At 48.9% G+C, this 18,586-nt stretch overlaps 1 protein-coding gene across 2 annotated transcripts in view; it reads right to left on the bottom strand.

Annotated features, from left to right (window-relative positions):
* Positions 1-18,065, bottom strand: part of KDM4A (lysine demethylase 4A) — a 44,059-nt gene extending 25,994 nt beyond the window's left edge. The window contains exons 1-11 of one of the 2 annotated variants that reach the window (XM_060089668.1): positions 17,960-18,065; positions 15,141-15,317; positions 14,340-14,515; positions 11,614-11,728; positions 9,866-10,059; positions 7,374-7,423; positions 6,547-6,650; positions 6,004-6,141; positions 5,042-5,292; positions 3,731-3,930; positions 2,050-2,438 (exon numbers count right to left, since the gene is read on the bottom strand). In XM_060089668.1, coding sequence (XP_059945651.1) covers positions 2,050-2,438; positions 3,731-3,930; positions 5,042-5,292; positions 6,004-6,141; positions 6,547-6,650; positions 7,374-7,423; positions 9,866-10,059; positions 11,614-11,728; positions 14,340-14,515; positions 15,141-15,278 — 1,755 coding nt within the window. In that variant the 5' untranslated portion in view covers positions 15,279-15,317; positions 17,960-18,065. Of the gene's footprint in view, positions 1-2,049; positions 2,439-3,730; positions 3,931-5,041; positions 5,293-6,003; positions 6,142-6,546; positions 6,651-7,373; positions 7,424-9,865; positions 10,060-11,613; positions 11,729-14,339; positions 14,516-15,140; positions 15,318-17,665; positions 17,720-17,959 lie in introns of those variants that run through there. The other variant, XM_060089669.1, reaches the window with a different exon arrangement.
* Positions 18,066-18,586: the final 521 nt, after the last annotated feature.

Genomic DNA, 18,586 nt, shown 5'->3' with positions numbered 1-18,586 from the left:
GCTCGCATCTATTTGCCTAGACTATGAGCTCCTTGAAGGCACAGTCCTAGCCCAGAGCAGGCGTACAAACCATTACAGAGTAAAGCGAAGAGGACGTCAGCACGTCAAGGGGAGAGGTGGGAAAGATGGCAGGTGACGGAGCGGAGAAGTTATTACCATCAGGCTGCAGCTGAGAGGTCCACACACAAACAAAAAAGAACCAGCAAGACACACTACGGTTCTGGAGCAGGGGTTGCACGAGAGAGGCGTGTCAGAGAGAAGCCTCTCCCAGCATATTTCCGCGGGAGGAGTCCTGGCTTTCATTTTCTGGCATCTGCCTTTTGCAGAGTGAGTGCATTCCTGTGTGCACAACACACAGAAGATGAGTGGGAAACTCTCTGCCTCTGTGAGAGGGGCCTGAGTCGTCCAGGGCCACCTGTGACTAGGTGGGTCAACTGTAATTGAGGGTAAGTGAGCGGCAGGGCCATTCGGCCACAGGTTAGAAGCCACTCTCTTCAACCATTTTAACTGGTAACAAAGTGGCATTCTGAGTGCATGTGCCCGCCTCCTGTATCCATAACTTAACTGGTTCCTAATTTGAGAGGAAAAAAGATGGCTGTAATTTATGTATTGCCCCCACCACCAAAAAAAAAAAACGCCACAAAAAACCTGACTGTGGTAAGATTGCTTCAGCAGTAACATGTGGTCTGAACAACGCATTCAAGTGTCTAGTAAATCCTTGCTATTGTTAGCGGCTTCTGTGGTTGTGAATGCAGCTGGAGAAAAGCAAGTCAGGAGGACAGGGCAAGAGAAGGACAGCGTGGCCTGCAGAGACAGCAGGATGCACAAGAGGGCACAGAGCTTTGGGAAGGATGGCTGGGATGCGGCCACAGGGAACCTAAGGGGTTCTGGTTTCCAAGCGGAAGAGCCCTCTCCTGCGGAAGCAGCCACAGGAGTGCAGAGGGAGTGGCGATCAGAGGCACCTGTACGCTGGATACCCACACGCCGTGTGAGAGGGAGGGGGGACCTTCACGTGGAGAATGGGGGTCTACAGAAACTGAGCCCAAGATTCAGAGAAGGCAGAAAGAAAAACTACATCGGGTGTTCAAGACAAGGGGAAAAACCAACCACAGAAAGGCACTGCTGAAAAAACTAGAGGAATTTTAAGTGTCAGTATTTCAGCCAAAGAAAAGATAAAGCCAACAAGCCAATTGTTAATATGAAGAAATAACAAGGGTACACGTGGCGCTCATGACAGTATTCTAGTTGCATATACTTTTAAAATGTTTCATAATAAAAACTTTTAGACGATAAATTTTTCAAAGATGAAGGGAAGGGAACGGGGAAGTCTGTGCTGACTTCTACTACCTGCCAGTGACCCCACTCCAGCCCCAGCCTGGGCTGCAACTTACGCATAGGCTGCAAGGCTGGGGAGAGAGCAGGTCACTCAGGGCAGGCCTGAGTCGGCTGCACCCAACGTGGCCCGCTGTATCCCACTCAGACCCACCAAACGCCTTTCTACACAGAACAAACAAAAGACAGAGCTTTTGGCAACGGCGTGTCCTGAGAGGAGGCCTGAACAGACATGTCCACGGTTACAGCTCTGGAGTTCATCCTGGCCTCCAAATCGATGCTGCGTTAGCAGTGTTATACTGGGAGGGGATGAATGAAGAGGGGAGTAGAGGGAGAACTCCCAGGGGAGTCCAGGCTAAGGAAGGCCACCTCACCCCAAACCTCAAACCCTGCAACCACTGCCACTCGAACCCTGGCCCCTAAGGCCAGGAGGGGCAGAGGATGCACCCAACTCAGCTGAAGATCCACCGAGGGCGGCCACTGAGGCTGCAAGGCAATTCTTTGGAACAACAGTCACACAGAGATAAGAGAGAGGAACTCCGAGCAAAGGACAAGCTGAAGTGACCCATTGCCACCTGGCTTTTGCTTGACACAATTGCAGACTGGCGGTCCAGGGACGCTCCTGCCATCTGGGACTCTGCAGCAGCCCAGTGCCAGAACCACCTCCCTCCCCAACACGGGAGGCCCCCTGCCCCCCACCCCACCCAGCGCCCACACCTCAGCCAGCTCCTGCTCGTTGATGCTCCTGGTGACACCCCCTTTCTTCCTCGTGTATGACTCTCCTGCGGTGACCCTGTCATCCCCTTTGGCGTAGCTGTGCACAGTGAGGACTCCTGTTTGCCCTTGGGCTCGGCAGGACAGAGGCTCACTAGTTTCTGAATCGGAAGAAATAGAATCCCGTGAAGAACCAGAGCCCAGGCTGGAAGATGACTTCTTTTTGGAGCCTGAGAAGACGAGGCGACCCCCAAAAGAAACCGGATTCACAGAAAGGTCCAAGGCAGCCGCTTCCTGATCCTCCTCCATCTCCTCCTCCTCCTCCTCCTCCTCCTCTTCCAGCTTGACATTTTTAAGCTCTTCAAATTTGACTTCGGTGGAGTCGGAATAATCTGAAACACACAGACACACTGTAGAGAGCCCACTTTCTCTTGTGCTTCTGAACTTCGAGAAAGGCAAAGTGGGGCTTCCCTGGTGGCGCAGTGGTTGAGAGTCAGCCAGCCGATGCAGGGGACACAGGTTCGAGCCCCGGTCCGGGAAAATCCCACATGCCGCGGAGTGGCTGGACCCGTGAGCCTTGGCCGCTAAGCCTGCGCGTCCAGAGCCTGTGCTCCGCAACGGGAGACGCCACAACGAGAGGCCCGCGTATCGCAAAAAAAAAAAAAAAAGAAAGGCAGACTGACAAGGCCAAGGAACACGGGCAGCAAGTGAAGCCTGGCTCTGAACTCTGACTCCACCACCGACAGGGTCCCTGTGAGATCTGGGGCGAGCTGCTTAGCCTCCCTGGGCCTCCAGTTTCATCCTCTGTAACTTGAGGATACTACCACCTCTCTCCAGGGTTTTTAAATAAGACTGCTGCGTGTAAGGTGAGAGCACAGCCTTGCACACAGCAGACACTCAGTTAAGTGGCAGCTGTCACTTCCTCAGAAGTCTCCTGCAGCTCAGCAGAGACCCAGAGAAGCCAGGCTAGAAAGACGGCTCAACAGAAGGCAGCAGGGCCCCAGGGTCCAAGTCCATAGTGCTGACTGGCTCTCAGCAGATACTCCAAGGTCCTGTCGACGCAGAGATCCTCCAAGCCTGACCCGAGACTGATACAAGCCCCTTCCTAACACATCTATACTCAACAACTGTCCTAGTGAACGCTTTCAAACACTGTACTGGACCACACTGTCCTCTCCTGAAATACAAACGGCCTCTCAAGCCTCCCAATGAGCAAACTCTCAGGCGGCAGGCAGTCTCCACATCATCTCATCCCATTTCTCAGGTCGCTCCTGTGACACACCCGTCTCCCACCCTTCCCACCCCTTGTTCAAATCACAGGAAATCACTGCCAGCTCCCCAAACAGCTCATGCTTGTGCACGTCTCTGGGCCTGGGCCCCTGCTCCTCCTATCAGGGAAGCCCCTTCTATGTCCCCCCCAGTCTGTCTGCCTGGAAAATCGCTGTTTACTCTGTAAGAGTTAATTCACGGGCACTTCACCAGGCAGAGGGTGGGCGGAGGCCTTTCCCCTATGTTCCTCAGCCGCCCTGGGTGACCCCAACCAAAGCACTTCCCACACTCCAATCACACCATCTGCTCACAGACCCGCCTCCCCTTTGTCACATCTGCGACCTTGCATTGATGTGGCGTCCAACACAGAAAAGAATGATTAGGGCTGTGGGGAAAAATACCATAACCAACTCACCTGGGAAGGTGAGACCGTCCTCAACTTGGCGCACGGAGCTGTGGGTGGGCCTCACAGGAGCAAGGGCGGCCTGGCACTCTGCCATATCGTATTGTCCAGAGCCCAGCTCCTCCCTGGGGAAGAGCTCGCTCTGACTCACCTCCTGTGGGATTTCAAGACAAACTCGGTGCCTCTTTGTCCCAATACGGTGCTTGGCCAGGCTGCAAGGAGGAGGGCAAACTTTTTAAGAGCCCCAGTATACATCTGCTTACACAAACACCTCCCCACACAACCCAAAATTAATGGCCAGAGCCTGCTTCACACTTTGGTGCCACCTGAGACCAGGGACCTCACCTCCCGGAGCCTGTTCCATCAAATGCAAATAGGGATGTCACCACCCCCTTCACAGGTTTGACATGAGGCTTAAGAAAAGGTGTGCTGAGCACCTGGCAGAGCGCCTGGTGTACAGCAGGTCCCCGATAAATGTTCCTCCTTTCTTCCCCACACAGCCCAGGAGAAACTCTCCTGAGGACAGATCCTCTGGCTCAGACACCGAGGACCCTGGCCCCTGCCCCTGCGAGTCTCATTTCCTTCACTACTCTCGCCTTTTCAAAAAGCCCTCAAATGGGGACTTCCCTGGTGGCGCAGTGGTTAAGAATCCGCCTACCAATGCAGGGGACACGGGTTTGAGCCCTGGTCTGGGAAGATCCCACATGCCGCAGAGCAACTAAGCCTGTGCGCCACAACTAATGAGCCTGTGCTCTAGATCCCCGCGAGCCACAACTACTGAGCCCGCGTGCCACAACTACTGAGCCCGTACTCTAGAGCCGGCGAGCCACAACTACTGAAGCCCGCACGCCTAGAGCCCGTGCTCCACAACGAGAAGCCACCGCGATGAGAAGCCTGCGCACCGCAACGAAGAGTAGCCCCTGTTCGCCACAGCTAGAGAAAGCCCGTGCGCAGCAACAAAGACCCAACGCAGTCAAAAATAAAAAAATAATAATAAATTAATAAACTAATAAATTTATTTTTTAAAAAGCCCTCAAATGACAATGAGAAAACTGGCTTCTCTGGCTCAGAGGGAGCCATGCCCTCGCACGCATGTGAGCCTTGCTCCAGCAGACTACGGCCCATGTAGCGGTGCTACCATCCTTGGGTGGCAGCCATGAGGAAGGGCCTGAACACCTCACTGAGGATTCTGGGGCCCGTACCAAGAAAAACATTCCCTCAGCTGTGCTCAAACACCCCACTCAGAAGCAGTCTCTCGGGAGGCTACGGAAGCTGCCAGACACGCCTCCCTCAGGCAGCTGGGCCCGAGGGCTGCAGGGTTACCTCCTCTTCAGGTCACCCTCCTCTCCATCCTCAACCCCCTCCATGTCGTCCTCCTCCGGGCACTCCTCCTCCTTCTGGGCTCTCGGGGCCAGTTCACTCTCCTTGAGAAACTCAGCCGCTTCTGGCGTGGGCAGAGTGTGGTCGATGACAGTGCTGTCCTTCCCAGCTTTCCAGAGTTTGTACCTTTCTGGCTGGAACTTCCTCACAAACACGTCCATAGAGATCTTCACCATGTCCTTCCTGCAGGAGCACTATCGCAAGGTGCCAGAGGAGCTCCAGGTGAGACACTTGCCCTGCTCCTCCCCCGACCCCCTCCTCCCATCTCCTCCCTCCGAATGGGAAAAGACACAAGACAGTTTAAGGCTGAACTGTTTGGGTTCACAGGCTGAGGGCATAACGTCCTTGCAGAGCCTTCACATATGAAAGGAAGCAGGGAAAAAAGGGTGGAAGACACATGGCACTGGGGCAAGTCAACCTGGGCGCTAACTAGGGCACATGGAGAACGGGTAGAGATGAGGCTCAGCTTAGACCCTGGATGGTCAATGTCCATCTTCCCTCTGCTGTCTATCCAAGCCAGGACCACAGAAGCGAGTCTACTCCCAGCCAAACGTCCAGCCCTGCTGCTTCCCTAATGTAAAAGGAAGCCCTTAAGATTTCTCCTCAACAGAGAAATCCCAGAGTGGCTAAAGAAAGAAATAGCACAGTGTGTAGGTGTAGTTTTAATGCTCAATGGACTCAAGCACAGAAACCTCATTTTATACAACTCAAATCTGAACAAATCTTTTTAAATTCTTTGTGAACACAAGATGCTGGCACTTTTGCACATTCCCCGCCATTCTGCTTCTGAATTCCAGCAGCTCAAAGAAATGTTCTAATCACCAGCCAGTGTATCTAAGAAGGTTGGCTGGCTCAACCAGTCATTTTTAGACACAGTTATTGTGAAGGAAACCCAGCGGACTTACCAGCACAGCTTGTTTGCCATACTCGATCCACCGCCGGGTAGCAAAATTAGTGGACTCAGCACAGTTGAAGCCATGGTTAAAGCCGGCATGGTACCCGTAAGGGAAAGTGATCATAAATTCCCCAGCTTCCTGAGTCACCTGAACAAGAGCAAACGGGAAGCAGCTGCAGCAAATGGCAGGCATCTAGAGACCTGGAAAGTTGTGCTCCAGCTCTGCTACAACTGAGCTTAGTGGCCAGGGATGGGTCACAAAACCACTGGGGACTTGGTGTCTTCTGTGACATGCAAAGCCTCTACACATCAGACACCATGACTGTAATTAATGACTCCTCCAGATGACACTGTTCAAGGGGGCTTGACCCTCCTCTGGCACCAGGAAGGGGTAGCCCACCTTTAATGCTTCGAGATCAAATGAGGATACAGATTAGCCCTGGCCCACACCTGGTACAGAGAATCAAGCAGAATAAAGCTCCTCTGTGAAACACACGCCAGAAAGGGTGGTTTCCGTGTAAGCCAAGGGCTGCTGTGTGCAAAATCCACTCACCTTGTCAAAGGGAATTCCGTATTTCTTCAGCATTAAAGGAGAAATCAAGGTCATCTTATGGCGGAGAAAAGCCTCACAGCTTTGAGCACTGCCCGGGAAAAAGCCTGTTTAATTGAAAACGGGCACAGTTAATACACAGCCCCACACTGGTTCTGTAACCCTGGAGTCACCTCACACCGTGCATCTCATCTACATGATAAGGAGGATGAATCACCAATGTGATCTCCACAGATTCTTCTAGCTTCAGGTCAATCCTAAGGTTCTACAGTGAACCTCTGGGCTGTCTCCTGTGTAGGCTGTTACATGGGTAATCAAATCCTGTTTGGGGGATTGCCCCAGGTGCCTCTGTTCTCACAAAGACCTTTGAAACAATTTAGAGCCTTTCTCCATTCACTGGGATCCTCAACCTTTTGTTAGTAACACAACTACAGCACACACGACCCAAGCTCTTGTGAAATAGGCTCTGTAGAGGTACAAATCTATTAGAGTCCACTAAAAAGAACCAAAGCATAAAATTCAACTTTGACTTGATGATTTGGGTTTTTGGCAAAAGAGACAGACCCAATATGACCAATACACTATCCCTGGTCAAATAAACCCATGCATGATAAAATTGAGGCAAACACAGTCTAAGACTTAGTAAGTCCCTTCCCAAGACAAAGTGGGAAAAGGCTCTGATTTTAGTCGCTCTGATATGTAACCAATCTGGCAGTCTGGCTCACTCCCCACATGTGGGCCTGAGAAAGGACCACAGCAAGTGGACACCTTAGAGCAATGAGCGCAGCTCACAGGCAGGTCTGACCCAGCAAGCGAAGTGGACCCCGTACCTTTGGCCAGGCGCTCCAGCCGCTTTCCGTGCTCAGGCGGGACGGAGTACCTGCAAGCACACAGAAGCATCAGCCGCTGAGCAGAGGGGCTCGTCCCCCCTTTCAGATCAGCTTGAAATATCAGACTTTTCAACTTCCCAACCACGAGAACTAGATAGGGATCTGGAGAAATGAAGTATTAGATTGTTTGGGCAGAGGAGGGCAGAGCACACGCAGAAGTGTGAGTGGTTTTATCTTTTATATTCATTCATTTAACAAGACATTTATTGAATACTTATCATGAACCAGGATTTATGATACACACTCAATGTTGTTCTCCTTTATAATGTTGTTCATGCAATAAAAGTTTAAAAAAAAAAAAAAGGAGGATGGCATTAAAGTGCTCCTGGCAGAGCCTGAAAGGCCTAACTGGGATGAGATAGAGGGAGGAAGATGGGAAACGAGGTGACAATGGATCAGGTACCAGAGACCTGGCCCCTATGTGCTGAGCCCATTTCCCTTTGTCTCCATAACTGTGTACTGATTACCCAGTAAGCACTCACTCCTCCACCCCTGTGCATATCTAGACACCATAGGAAATGCCCTTCATTAAAAAACGAACAAAAGGGCTTCCCTGGTGGCTCAGTGGTTGAGAGTCCGCCTGCCGATGCAGGGGACGTGGGTTCGCGCCCCGGTCTGGGAAGATCCCACATGCCGCGGAGCGGCTGGGCCCGTGAGCCATGGCCACTGAGCCTGCGCGTCCAGAGCCTGTGCTCCGCAACGGGAGAGGCCACAACAATGAGAGGCCCGCGTACAGCAAAAAAAAAAAAACAGAAAAAATAAAAAATACATAGAAGACTATTTAAAACTTTTGCACAACTGTTAAGCTTTATATTTGGGAACTCACAGTAAGTCTGATTTACCCTTACAATGCATTCTAAAGATGATTCCACAACAAAACCTTCCCATCCCAAATAGCTTTGTTATGCAACAAAACAGATGAGGAGCTGAGGAAAATGTCTGTCACCTAAAGGACTCTGTGATCCATCAGGCAACCTTGCACAGAAGTCTCTAAAGGAACCACTTCAGATGACCTAAAGAGTGTATATAGCAACTAGAAAACCTCTTGACCCGAGAACAGAAAGTCCAAATTCAGGGAACTTCAGAGTAAACATGGTGAAGACACAAAAGCTAGAGTCTAGAAGTCCAGCCACCTAAGGAAGGAACTACGACAGTAGTTAGGGGGTAATCACAGGCTCAAAAGGGTTTTCCCCCTTCCAAGACTGGAAACTGGAAAGCATCTGACAGAAGAAAAGAAAAGCCCTGGGAAAGGATGTGGCTGAAGATACCGGAAAGGAATGGAGACGGATACAGTTTGCACAACTCCCCGTGGCCTGGCCACGGTGTCCCCTCCGGCCTCCTCGCTCCTCCGTCCTCATACACAGCACGCAAACCACAAGGGACTTCCTTCCTCTAGTTACTCAAGACACCGTGCTCGCTCTCAAGTGTCTTTGCACGTGTTGTTACAACCACCCAGACACCCTTCCCTCAGTCCCCCTTCCGAACCCACCACCACCACACCCAGCCGCGTCCTCATCTGCGAGCTCTCAGCTCAGCTGTCATCTCTTCCAGGGGAGCCTTCTCTAGTCCCCATGCTCACACACCTTCCTGTGTGAACCTATTACAACCACTGTTCCCCATCAGAGCTTTTCTCCCACTTTCTCTCTCCTGACCAGTCCCCTATCTGTGTGAGGGTGGGCACCTCATCTGTCTTTTGCTTTGCTGAAGGCAGCATCTTCGCTAACATGCTGAGATAGATGGGTGGGCGCAGGAAGAAACGAGAGAGCCTTCTCTGATTTCTCCCCAGCAACCAGAGCTTTTCTCCCACTTTCTCTCTCCTGACCAGTCCCCTATCTGTGTGAGGGTGGGCACCTCATCTGTCTTTTGCTTTGCTGAAGGCAGCATCTTCGCTAACATGCTGAGATAGATGGGTGGGCGCAGGAAGAAACGAGAGAGCCTTCTCTGATTTCTCCCCAGCCAGACGGCAGCCTCGGTGGAGAGCGGGGAGCGGATGCTGAGTGGTCGTGCGTCCCCTCGTGAGTAAAGCACACACTGCTGCTCACCAAATATTTTTTCCATGAGGAAAAGAAAGCTATCATCTGAAGAAGTGACTCCAGTCTTGGAAGTCTGCCTCTAAGAAATGCCTCAGGCCTGTTCAGAAAAAGAAACCAGACAGCAGTGGGAGAGCCCCCATGGCTCTCGGTCACTCAGGCACCTTTCTGTTTTCATACTGTGGTACTAAGTGCCCGGCCCGCTAACGCCTGCTACTCCAAGGGCAGGGACAGCACCAGAGCTCAAACAGCACCTTACTGCTTGAAAGTCGGAACAAAATGTAACACACCAGTCCCACCCTAAGCCTGCCGAACCAGAATCTGCATTTTGCCCGATTCCAAGGTGTTCCCTGGGCACATGAAAGCTGAGAAGCCCCAGTGCCAAGTGCAGGCCGACTTTACCAGGATTTGGGTTCTCCGAAGTGCAGGTAATTGATGCTATACAGGTCCATGTCTTCGGTGTGCCAGGCAAAGGATGTCTTCCACATGCCGAAGTACAGGTATGGGGTGTTCACACCCTCAATGGTGATCCCGCTCTCCTTTTCCACCAAGTCCAGGATTGTTTTCAGGCGGCCAATATTCCACTCATCAACATGCTGCAGAGGAAGTTATACTGAATATAAACTGAGGCTCTGAACCCACCAATCACAGAGCAGGTCACGGGTGAGCCGTCACTCCTAACAAAGATTGGGAATAATGTTGAAACTGCATGGCCCTGAAGACCACAGCACCCCTCACTCGCTGTTCAGAGCTGCCACTGGAACTGACGCCATTATACCTCCGAAGGGCAAACACCAGTTGGTGAACAACACTGAACACTAGTACATGAAAGATGAAAAAGGAGGGACAGCCACCTGTTCTAAACCCAAGAGGAAGAGTTTGCACAGAAGCTAAAGAAACTTAGGTCAGGACTTCCCTGGTGGTGCAGTGGTTAAGAATCCGCCCGCCAATGCAGGGGACAAGGGTTCGGGCCGTGGTCCAGGAAGATCCCACATGCCGCAGAGCAACTAAGCCTATGCACCACAACTACTGAGCCTGCGCTCTAGAGCCCGCAAGCCACAACTACTGAGCCCATGTGCCACAACTACTGGAGCCCACGCACCTAGAGACCATGCTCCGCAACAAGAGGAGCCACCGCAAAAAGAAGCCCATGCACCATAACGAAGAGTAGCACCCACTCGCCGCAACTAGAGAGAGCCCGCGTGCAGCAACTAAGACCCAACGCAGCCAAAAATAAATTAATTTTAAAAAAAAGGAAAAGAAAGAAACTTAAGTCAAAATAGGAAAGTACTCTCAAACCATAAAAAATACAAAGCATGGGAATCAAGTGTACTAATTTGTGACTTATCTAGCCCTTATTTCCACTGGGCAGTGTCTTCAGTAAAAAGTCTAAAATGTTATCCTGAGTTGTAAAGGTCATCAAGGAGCCCCCTTCCTATAAGTAAGTTCTGGATTTATGCCTACAAGCGTCACTTCCCACCACCCAAAAAAGATGTCATCAACAAACCTGGAATCCACTTTTTAAACGTCTTCCTTCAAATAATTTACAAAAACAATAAATTAATCAGAGTGATAATCCCTAAAACACCCTACAGATTTTTTAATCATCCAAAAAACAGTCCCAAATATTTCTTCCTTGTATCATATCTAAGGCTGTTCTCTATGCCAAAAAGCACTAAATCCTAAGCCAATGAAATTTGTTAAAACAGCTTTTGCTACAGAATCTTGTTTGAGGATTCTGAAAATCTAAATATCTTCCTCTTCTTAAATATATACCCCTTCCATTATATTGGTCAGTGATCTTTTTTTCTTCAGAAACTACATTGCTCTCCCCCAACATTTCATTTACTGTGATCCCACCCTTCCTAGAACTCATCAGAGCTACCACCCACGGCCTCTTGTAACAGCTCTTGCTAAGAACACCATATCATCCAATTCACATGTAGAGTGGGAGAAATAAAATTCAGTCACATGCAAAACTACCCACAATTAAGTGAGCACAGCCCATCACCTGGTGGTGGGCCATTCCTTTGTCCAGACACCCATTCAGCAAAACAGCTTTTTGGTGCCCACTACATGCTGGGCAGATGAAAATGGTATTAAATTACAAAATCGCAAAAATGCTGCATAGAGATCCCAGGAAGTCTCACCTTTTCATAGAGAGTGCCATTCACATCTGCACCATAGATTGGGGGATTGAATGTGAGATTTTTCCAGTATTTCCGTTCAAGCTCTTCAAATTCACTATAGCGTGGGGTACAGTACCTTTAAAAAGTTAAAAAAGAAAAAAAAGTGTTAGCCACTTACAAGGGACTAAATACATGCGGCATTATGAACGGCATGAGACACAATCCCATTCCAGGGATAGCAAGACATTTCAAAGAACAAGACATAACCTTGGCCTTCAAGGTTCCAATATAGTACCCAGTAACTCCCTCAACATCACTTCGTGGGTTCTGGGCCCAAAAAAGGTAATGTACACGAAGATGTAAGCCCATCTTCCTTAAGAATGATATCCTCCACTCTTTCAAGAGACTCTACTATAACTACACACTGCACCTGTCAGGAATGGCTTGGCCACACAGGGAGAAAACAGGATTCCAAACCTGTGAGAACCAAGACTGCAAATCCCTAAGTATCCACAGACAACCAAAACCCAGCACATGGAGAGCTGAGGCCCTGGAACAGAATTCACTTCCCTGCACTCTAAGAAAGCGTCTCCAAGAGGGCTCACTTCAATTGTCACTGCTACATTACCAGCATCCTATGCAGTATGGCTAACATTCAACAAATCATCACGCCTGAAAACCAAATATTTTAATAAAAATATAAAATAGTCCTAAAAACATAAAAATAGGTTTTTGCACATCAGATGTTCCATTTAGCAAAATACATGTGTATACATATGCTCACACACTCAAATACACACACACCCCTATCAATATATATATATATATACATATCTCCCCACATAATACCATTAAAAATATCTGTACTCTTTAGCTCAATAATCACATACTGAAAACTTACTCCCAAAAAAATCTTTTAAAAATTCAAACCACTTAAAAATTACTATGCAATTTAAAAAGAGTAACGTGTAAACCTAATAGGTATTAAAAAATGCACACTATAACTCAAATGGCCAAAAATCATGATAAGGAGTGGAAGACCAAAAGGAAACTATGTGGAGATAATGAGATGAGTGGGAAAAAAAAAAAATCTTACTTTAAATACTGCCTTACATTTTGATGTTAAACTAATGAATAATAAAGTTTAGAACTCTCAAGTTCCCTTTAAATACAAATAACTCTACTTCCAACTGATCTGCTTTAAAAGTTTAGGTTTCTACCCTACTGGGTTTTCTTAAAGCTGGCTGACCACACAGACAGAAATCAAAGGTAAGAATTGATTGTATTTCAGATGAAGGGAAAAGACACAGGACCGGCTGATTTAAAAAGAGGTGTCCTGAAAGAAGGTAAGGCCTACCATATGTTGATGAGACAGGAAGAACAGCACAGGGGCCTGAGTGAGGTCAACCCAACGTGAAACAAAGAAAGCGTGCTTGGCACGGCGCAGAGCTAGGAAGCAGACATGAAGACGGCACAGCCTCTCATCTGCGGAGCGTGGCACACTTCTTCAACAGGCTTTTACACAGATTCTCTCATTAGACAGCAGTTTGGCCAGCAACAGAGATGCTTTAAGAGTTAGGCTGCCAATAAAATTGGAAGCCCACACTTAGAACTGTGCTATGTCAAAGGAAAAGAAGGCAGAGCACAGACGGAGAAAGAGTGCGACCTGATGTGAGATGATAAAGCACTCCAAGTGTGAAGCCTGGCAAGCTGAGGCTCTACTTGGAGTCTCCATGGCAGAGCCGCAAAAATGTCTGGCAGGGGGATTCCCTGGTGGCGCAGTGGTTGTGAGTCCACCTGCCGATGCAGGGGACACAGGTTCGTGCCCCAGTCTGGGAAGATCCCACATGCCGCGGAGCGGCTAGGCCCGTGAGCCACGGCCGCTGAGCCTGTGCTCCGCAACGGGAGAGGCCACAACAGTGAGAGGCCCGCGTACCGCAAAAAAAAAAAAAAAAAGTCTGGCTGAAACCAAGATATGCGTGGACCAAAAAGGCTCAGGAGAAGAGGCAAGGGGGAGGGAGGAATCCCTTGTGGAGCCACAAAATGAAGAAGTAACAAGGGAAGGGAGAAGATCCAAGCAAGAGGATTAAGAAGGACTAGTCAGAGCCCAACGAGGGGAACACACAACTTATTCTCTGTAAATCTGAGATAATGAGAGCAAAATACTAAAAACAGCAGAGGAAAACAACTGAAAACAGCAGGCCTAAACAAAGATGTTTCCAACAGAGACAAAAATGTACAGACGAGGACGGAGTGACAGAAAACAGCAACCAGCCCGGTAGTTCACTCACATTTGGTTAATGTCACAAAGGAAACGAGACAGCACCTGTAGGGGCTGTGAGGAGTTGCCATGATGAAAGACAGGAGGACCCAGAAGGAAGAGGTAACTTAAACTACGAAGGCCACTTGTTGATAAGTGGGTGGTATCAATACATCCGGCCAACGCTCCTCTTGAACCAACTCCCAAGTTTCCCCTTGGCAACCTTGCAAATTATTAGAGTCAGTAAATGATCCTACTTTTGAAGGAAAAACAATGGGATTACTTTACGTAAAAATATGTACAAGTTTAGACTGTGACCGTGTACCGAGATGAGGAACGCTTCCATGTAAAGAGCGGACAGAGATAGATGCTAGAGGTGAGGAAACTGTTCTTCAGTGGAATGGCAGCAGTCCTAGAGACTGCTTTGCACATGAGATATTAGGTCCCAGAAGCTAGGACAGGGGGGAAGGAAAGTGTTTTCACTCACTTATCGCTATTGGCTATCTTGCGGAACTCTCGAACAGTCATGGCTTTCTTCTGTATGTTGTACTGAGTAAAGAGGCCAGACTGCCCAGTCACCAGCTGCTGGATGGGGGCAGGAATGACCAGGTCATCAATATCATCATAGGATGCTCGTGGCTTCCACTCCTTTGGAGGAACAACCTGTAGGGAACACAAGAAACAAAGAGATCAGAAACCTGACGCGCTGGTCAGAGTCCAAGAAGTGTGCAGGCCAACAGCCGATTCTACTAAAAAGTCACATGGATTTAACCATGCTCACCCAAACACGGCAAGTCACACTGTCATGCTAGCCCTGATCCAGTTCTGCTACCAACTAGCTGCCTAGTTGCAATGATCTAAGGTACGGAATTCTCAGCCTCAGAATCTTATCTGGGCATCAAGACAGGAGGTTGAAGAGTTGATTCTCTCTCAATCTAACAGAAAGTTCACATGGGAAGCCAAATTACTATCAGAGTGCTGGATGAGACCAAAACCGAGAACGAGAGAAGTTGGATTGATGAAAACACCCTTCTCCACCAAGAGATGGAAGCACCACAGCAGCTGGCCCTGGGACACTGCTCTCTTCCTCCCTTTTAAACATTCTAAGCAGCTCTTCTCCAACCTAAAAAGAGATGCTTCAGATGTTAACGAAAGGAATTAACTTGTAAATAGGACAGCAAATATTCAACTACCACCAAGCCTGCCTTTCAGTAAAACTCGGTTCTTCCAGCCTTCATTTAGGAAAAATCTTACTGCCACCCTGAGTCCCAAAGGCCCCGTCCCCCACCTTAGCCAGCCCAGCCCGATGAGCTCCTTGGGATTCAATGTAGGCAATATAACGACTGAAGTTCCGGAACTCCTCCATAGTCGGGTAAAAGGTCATTATCCGAGCACTGGGATTCAAGGTTTCAGATTCAGAAGCCATTTTCCCTCCTTTTTGAGGTCACTTTGGTCAAGCAGGAATCTGAAGAAATACATTAAGAACATAAAATTATATAAAATGTGGGCTTCCCTGGCGGCGCAGTGGTTAAGAATCTGCCTGCCGATGCACGGGACACGGGTTCGAGCCCTGGTCTGGGAAGATGCCGCAGAGCAACTAAGCCTGTGCACCACAACTACTGAGCCTGCGCTCTAGAGTCCGCAAGCCACAGCTACGGAAGCCCACGCACCTAGAGCCCATGCTTCGCAACAAGAGAAGCCACTGCAATGATAAGCCTGCACACTGCAATGAAGAGTAGCCCCCGCTCACCGCCACTAGAGAAAGCCCAGGCGCAGCAACAAAGACCCAACACAACCAAAAATAAATATTTTTTAAAATGTTAAAAATATATATATAAAATGTAATTAAGATTGAATGCTGGAAATGTCAGTGCTGAAAATAGTAAAAGATGAAGAAATTCCGAAGCAGCCGTAAGACCTCACACCTGGAATCTGCCTCTAGGCAGGTCATTTAAATGAGTAAGACACACTGGGACAGAAAAGGTTCTGTCTAAAGGATTCTAATGTACAAAATTGCCTGTATTTAAACCTGACTTACGTGGAGACATTGTTTCAGCTAAAAAAGGGAAACTGTAATTATTTGGTTGTTGGTCCTATCTAACAAAGCAGCTGCCCCGCCCATATTTTACCCTTCACTTTTCAGCTGCTCCCTTATTCACACCTTGCTAACTGTTTCTAAGTATTAAATTCAATATATTACAACCAGATTTTTTAAAAATAAAAATCAATCTACGGGCTCCCTTCTAGGGCAAAGCTTTAAAACAGGATTCTAGATTCCTAAGAAAAGTTAGTTGGCTACCAGATTACAAAGTTTAAGGGTTAAAGAGTACCCTGATATTAGTAGCCTGAGCTATGATTTTTAAAACCCTAAAGTGAAATTATTCTCATATCTAAACCAAAATGCAGTTTCAGCACTGCTATACAAAGTCAAGCTAGAAACTAGTTCAATTGCACTGTACCCAGAACTCAAAGGACAAAATTTAAACAGGCAATAAACTGGCAATAAAGGGCAAACTTCATAACTGACTGGAGGTGAAATAAATACTACTTTGTTTTTAGATGAGGCCTTCAGTTAAGTGGGTGCATCCCCATTGCCTGGTAACACAATAGACTATTTTGACTGAATAAGAACCAAGCACACCAGCTAAAAGAAGCCAGTTTAGAAGGAAAAAACGTATGTCCTTTTCTTTACTCAATTCCCCCAAATCTGGGTCCCAAAGCCATGGCAGCTCAGCTCCAAGAGTCCCCTTGAGAGCTGGAGCGATCAGAAGGGAGGAGACTGTGTCCAACCTACCAACAATCTAGTAAAAGGCTGGGAAGACAGCATGGAGTAGAACTGTCTTAGGTACGAGAGAAGACAAGTCCCAGTACCCGCATCTCTCCAGCTTCCATTTCACCAAGACTAAAGTGCGTTCCTGGCCTGGTGCTTTCCTGCACCTCGTCAAACTTTGCATGGCAGATATACTGTAAGCTCCGTTTTACATACCAGGAAATTTACCCACAGTCCTGTAATGTGCTCCTAGTGCTCCTTCCATTACTCTGTGCTGCCTACAGCATAATCTCCACTTAGTCTAAGCCCTTTGCAAGGGCAGATCCAAGTGTAGAGGAACCTAATGTTTTATGCAATCTTGAAGACCCTCTCTTTAAAAAAAAGAATACAAAATATCTTACTCTTGCAAATTTTATAAAGACACATAATCATGTGAACACAGTGTTAGGGCCCATTGTAGGGCCTCCCAAACCCCTAATGGGGCTTCATCTGCCTCTGGCCTTATTCATCTTTGTAAGCCTAGAACCTAGAACAATGCACGGCACAGAGTAGGCACTCAGTAACTGTTGAGTAACTGATTTCTCTGCTCTTACCTCAATTGCTCATTCCTTTTCTTCTACCCTAGGATTCCCTTCCCTCAATCTATTCCCTGGGGAAAGTTCCCGTTCCCTGACACCTTCCTCCCCCCACCCAGCAACAAAGCCTACTGGTTTAAGAGAGCACTGCCCCGGAGTTAAAACAACTCTGAATACAGATCCAGTCTCTGCCATTTATTAGCTGTGTGACCTTGGCTGTGTAAGCTGTCCGAGTCTCAGTTTCTCCTCCTGTAAAATGGGGATCCCAACCTCCTTGCCCTGCAGGGTTGCTGTGATTAACTCAGATGATGCAAGCGAAACGCTAAGCACTAGGCCGGGTACTTATCAACTCAATAAAGGGAGCTGTTGCTAACAACCACCTCAAACTCCCACCCCCTCCCCTCGCAGATGCTCCCGCGGGTATCGCTCCCAAGGTAGCCCCCCGCTCCCAAGGTCCCCGAAGCTCACCTCGTAGACGCCCGGCCCCTCCCGGCCCCGCCGCCTAGGCGAGTGAGTCCGGGCCGCAGGAAGAAGAAAATAAGGCCCAGTAGACCCGCCCACCCTTCCCGACGTCTATTGGCTATAAGAGATTGGAAAGGGCCAATCTCAGGACCCATTTCAGAAGCGCTTGCTCCCATTGACCGAGAACCATGCCTATCACTAACCGCTGAAGGCCGCCCTCCGCCCCTCCCCCACCAGAGCTCACGGTCACGGCTACAGAAGCCACAAACTTAAGGGATTCAAAAACCCTCTGGTTCTTACTTAAAGCCCACTGCCCCGGCAGGGCTAAGGCCCGACTTCTGCTGTCGCCACTAGCCGATCCGACTGCTCTCCCAGCCGGCTAAGGTCGAAGCTCCGCCTCCTCTAAAGTAGGCCTCTGCGCAGTCGCACAGCGCTCCACAAAGTCAACCAATCCAGGGGCTGCCAGAAACCTTCAAACAGCCAATGAACGCGCTCTGAAGCCGCCCCAAAGTACTGGCACATCAATCGGCTCAGCCTATGAGCGCTGGCTAGGGCTGTTGCCGGGAGGAAATGCTGTACCACTCGCGACCGCGGCCACTGAGCATCTCTGCTGAATCGCAGAACTGGCCAATCGCAGGCGGGCTTCTGGCCGCCCGTAGCTAATCTGGATTAAAAGAGTTGAGTGCCTAGAAATGGGCTAGTTGGCCAGGGGAAAGGCACTGATGAGGTCGTTGTAGGATGTTTCTAACGAAAGGGTGGGGACATTCTTCTGCGGGGTGAGTAGAACCCTTACCTAAGGTAAAAGTGCGTTGGGGACCCTTAGGGGTGGCTTCCGAGGTCAAGGAGTTCCTGATAAGGTGACCTACCTGTCCCAGATTGCCCAGTACTGTCTCGGTTTTTAAAACGCAAAAAGTCCCGTGTCTTGGG

The sequence above is a fragment of the Mesoplodon densirostris genome, chromosome 2 (assembly GCF_025265405.1).
Source record: "Mesoplodon densirostris isolate mMesDen1 chromosome 2, mMesDen1 primary haplotype, whole genome shotgun sequence".
In the NCBI taxonomy this organism is placed as follows: domain Eukaryota; kingdom Metazoa; phylum Chordata; class Mammalia; order Artiodactyla; family Ziphiidae; genus Mesoplodon; species Mesoplodon densirostris.
The sequence above is the reverse complement of the archived record's forward strand: the minus strand, read 5'-3'. Positions and strand labels throughout refer to the sequence as shown.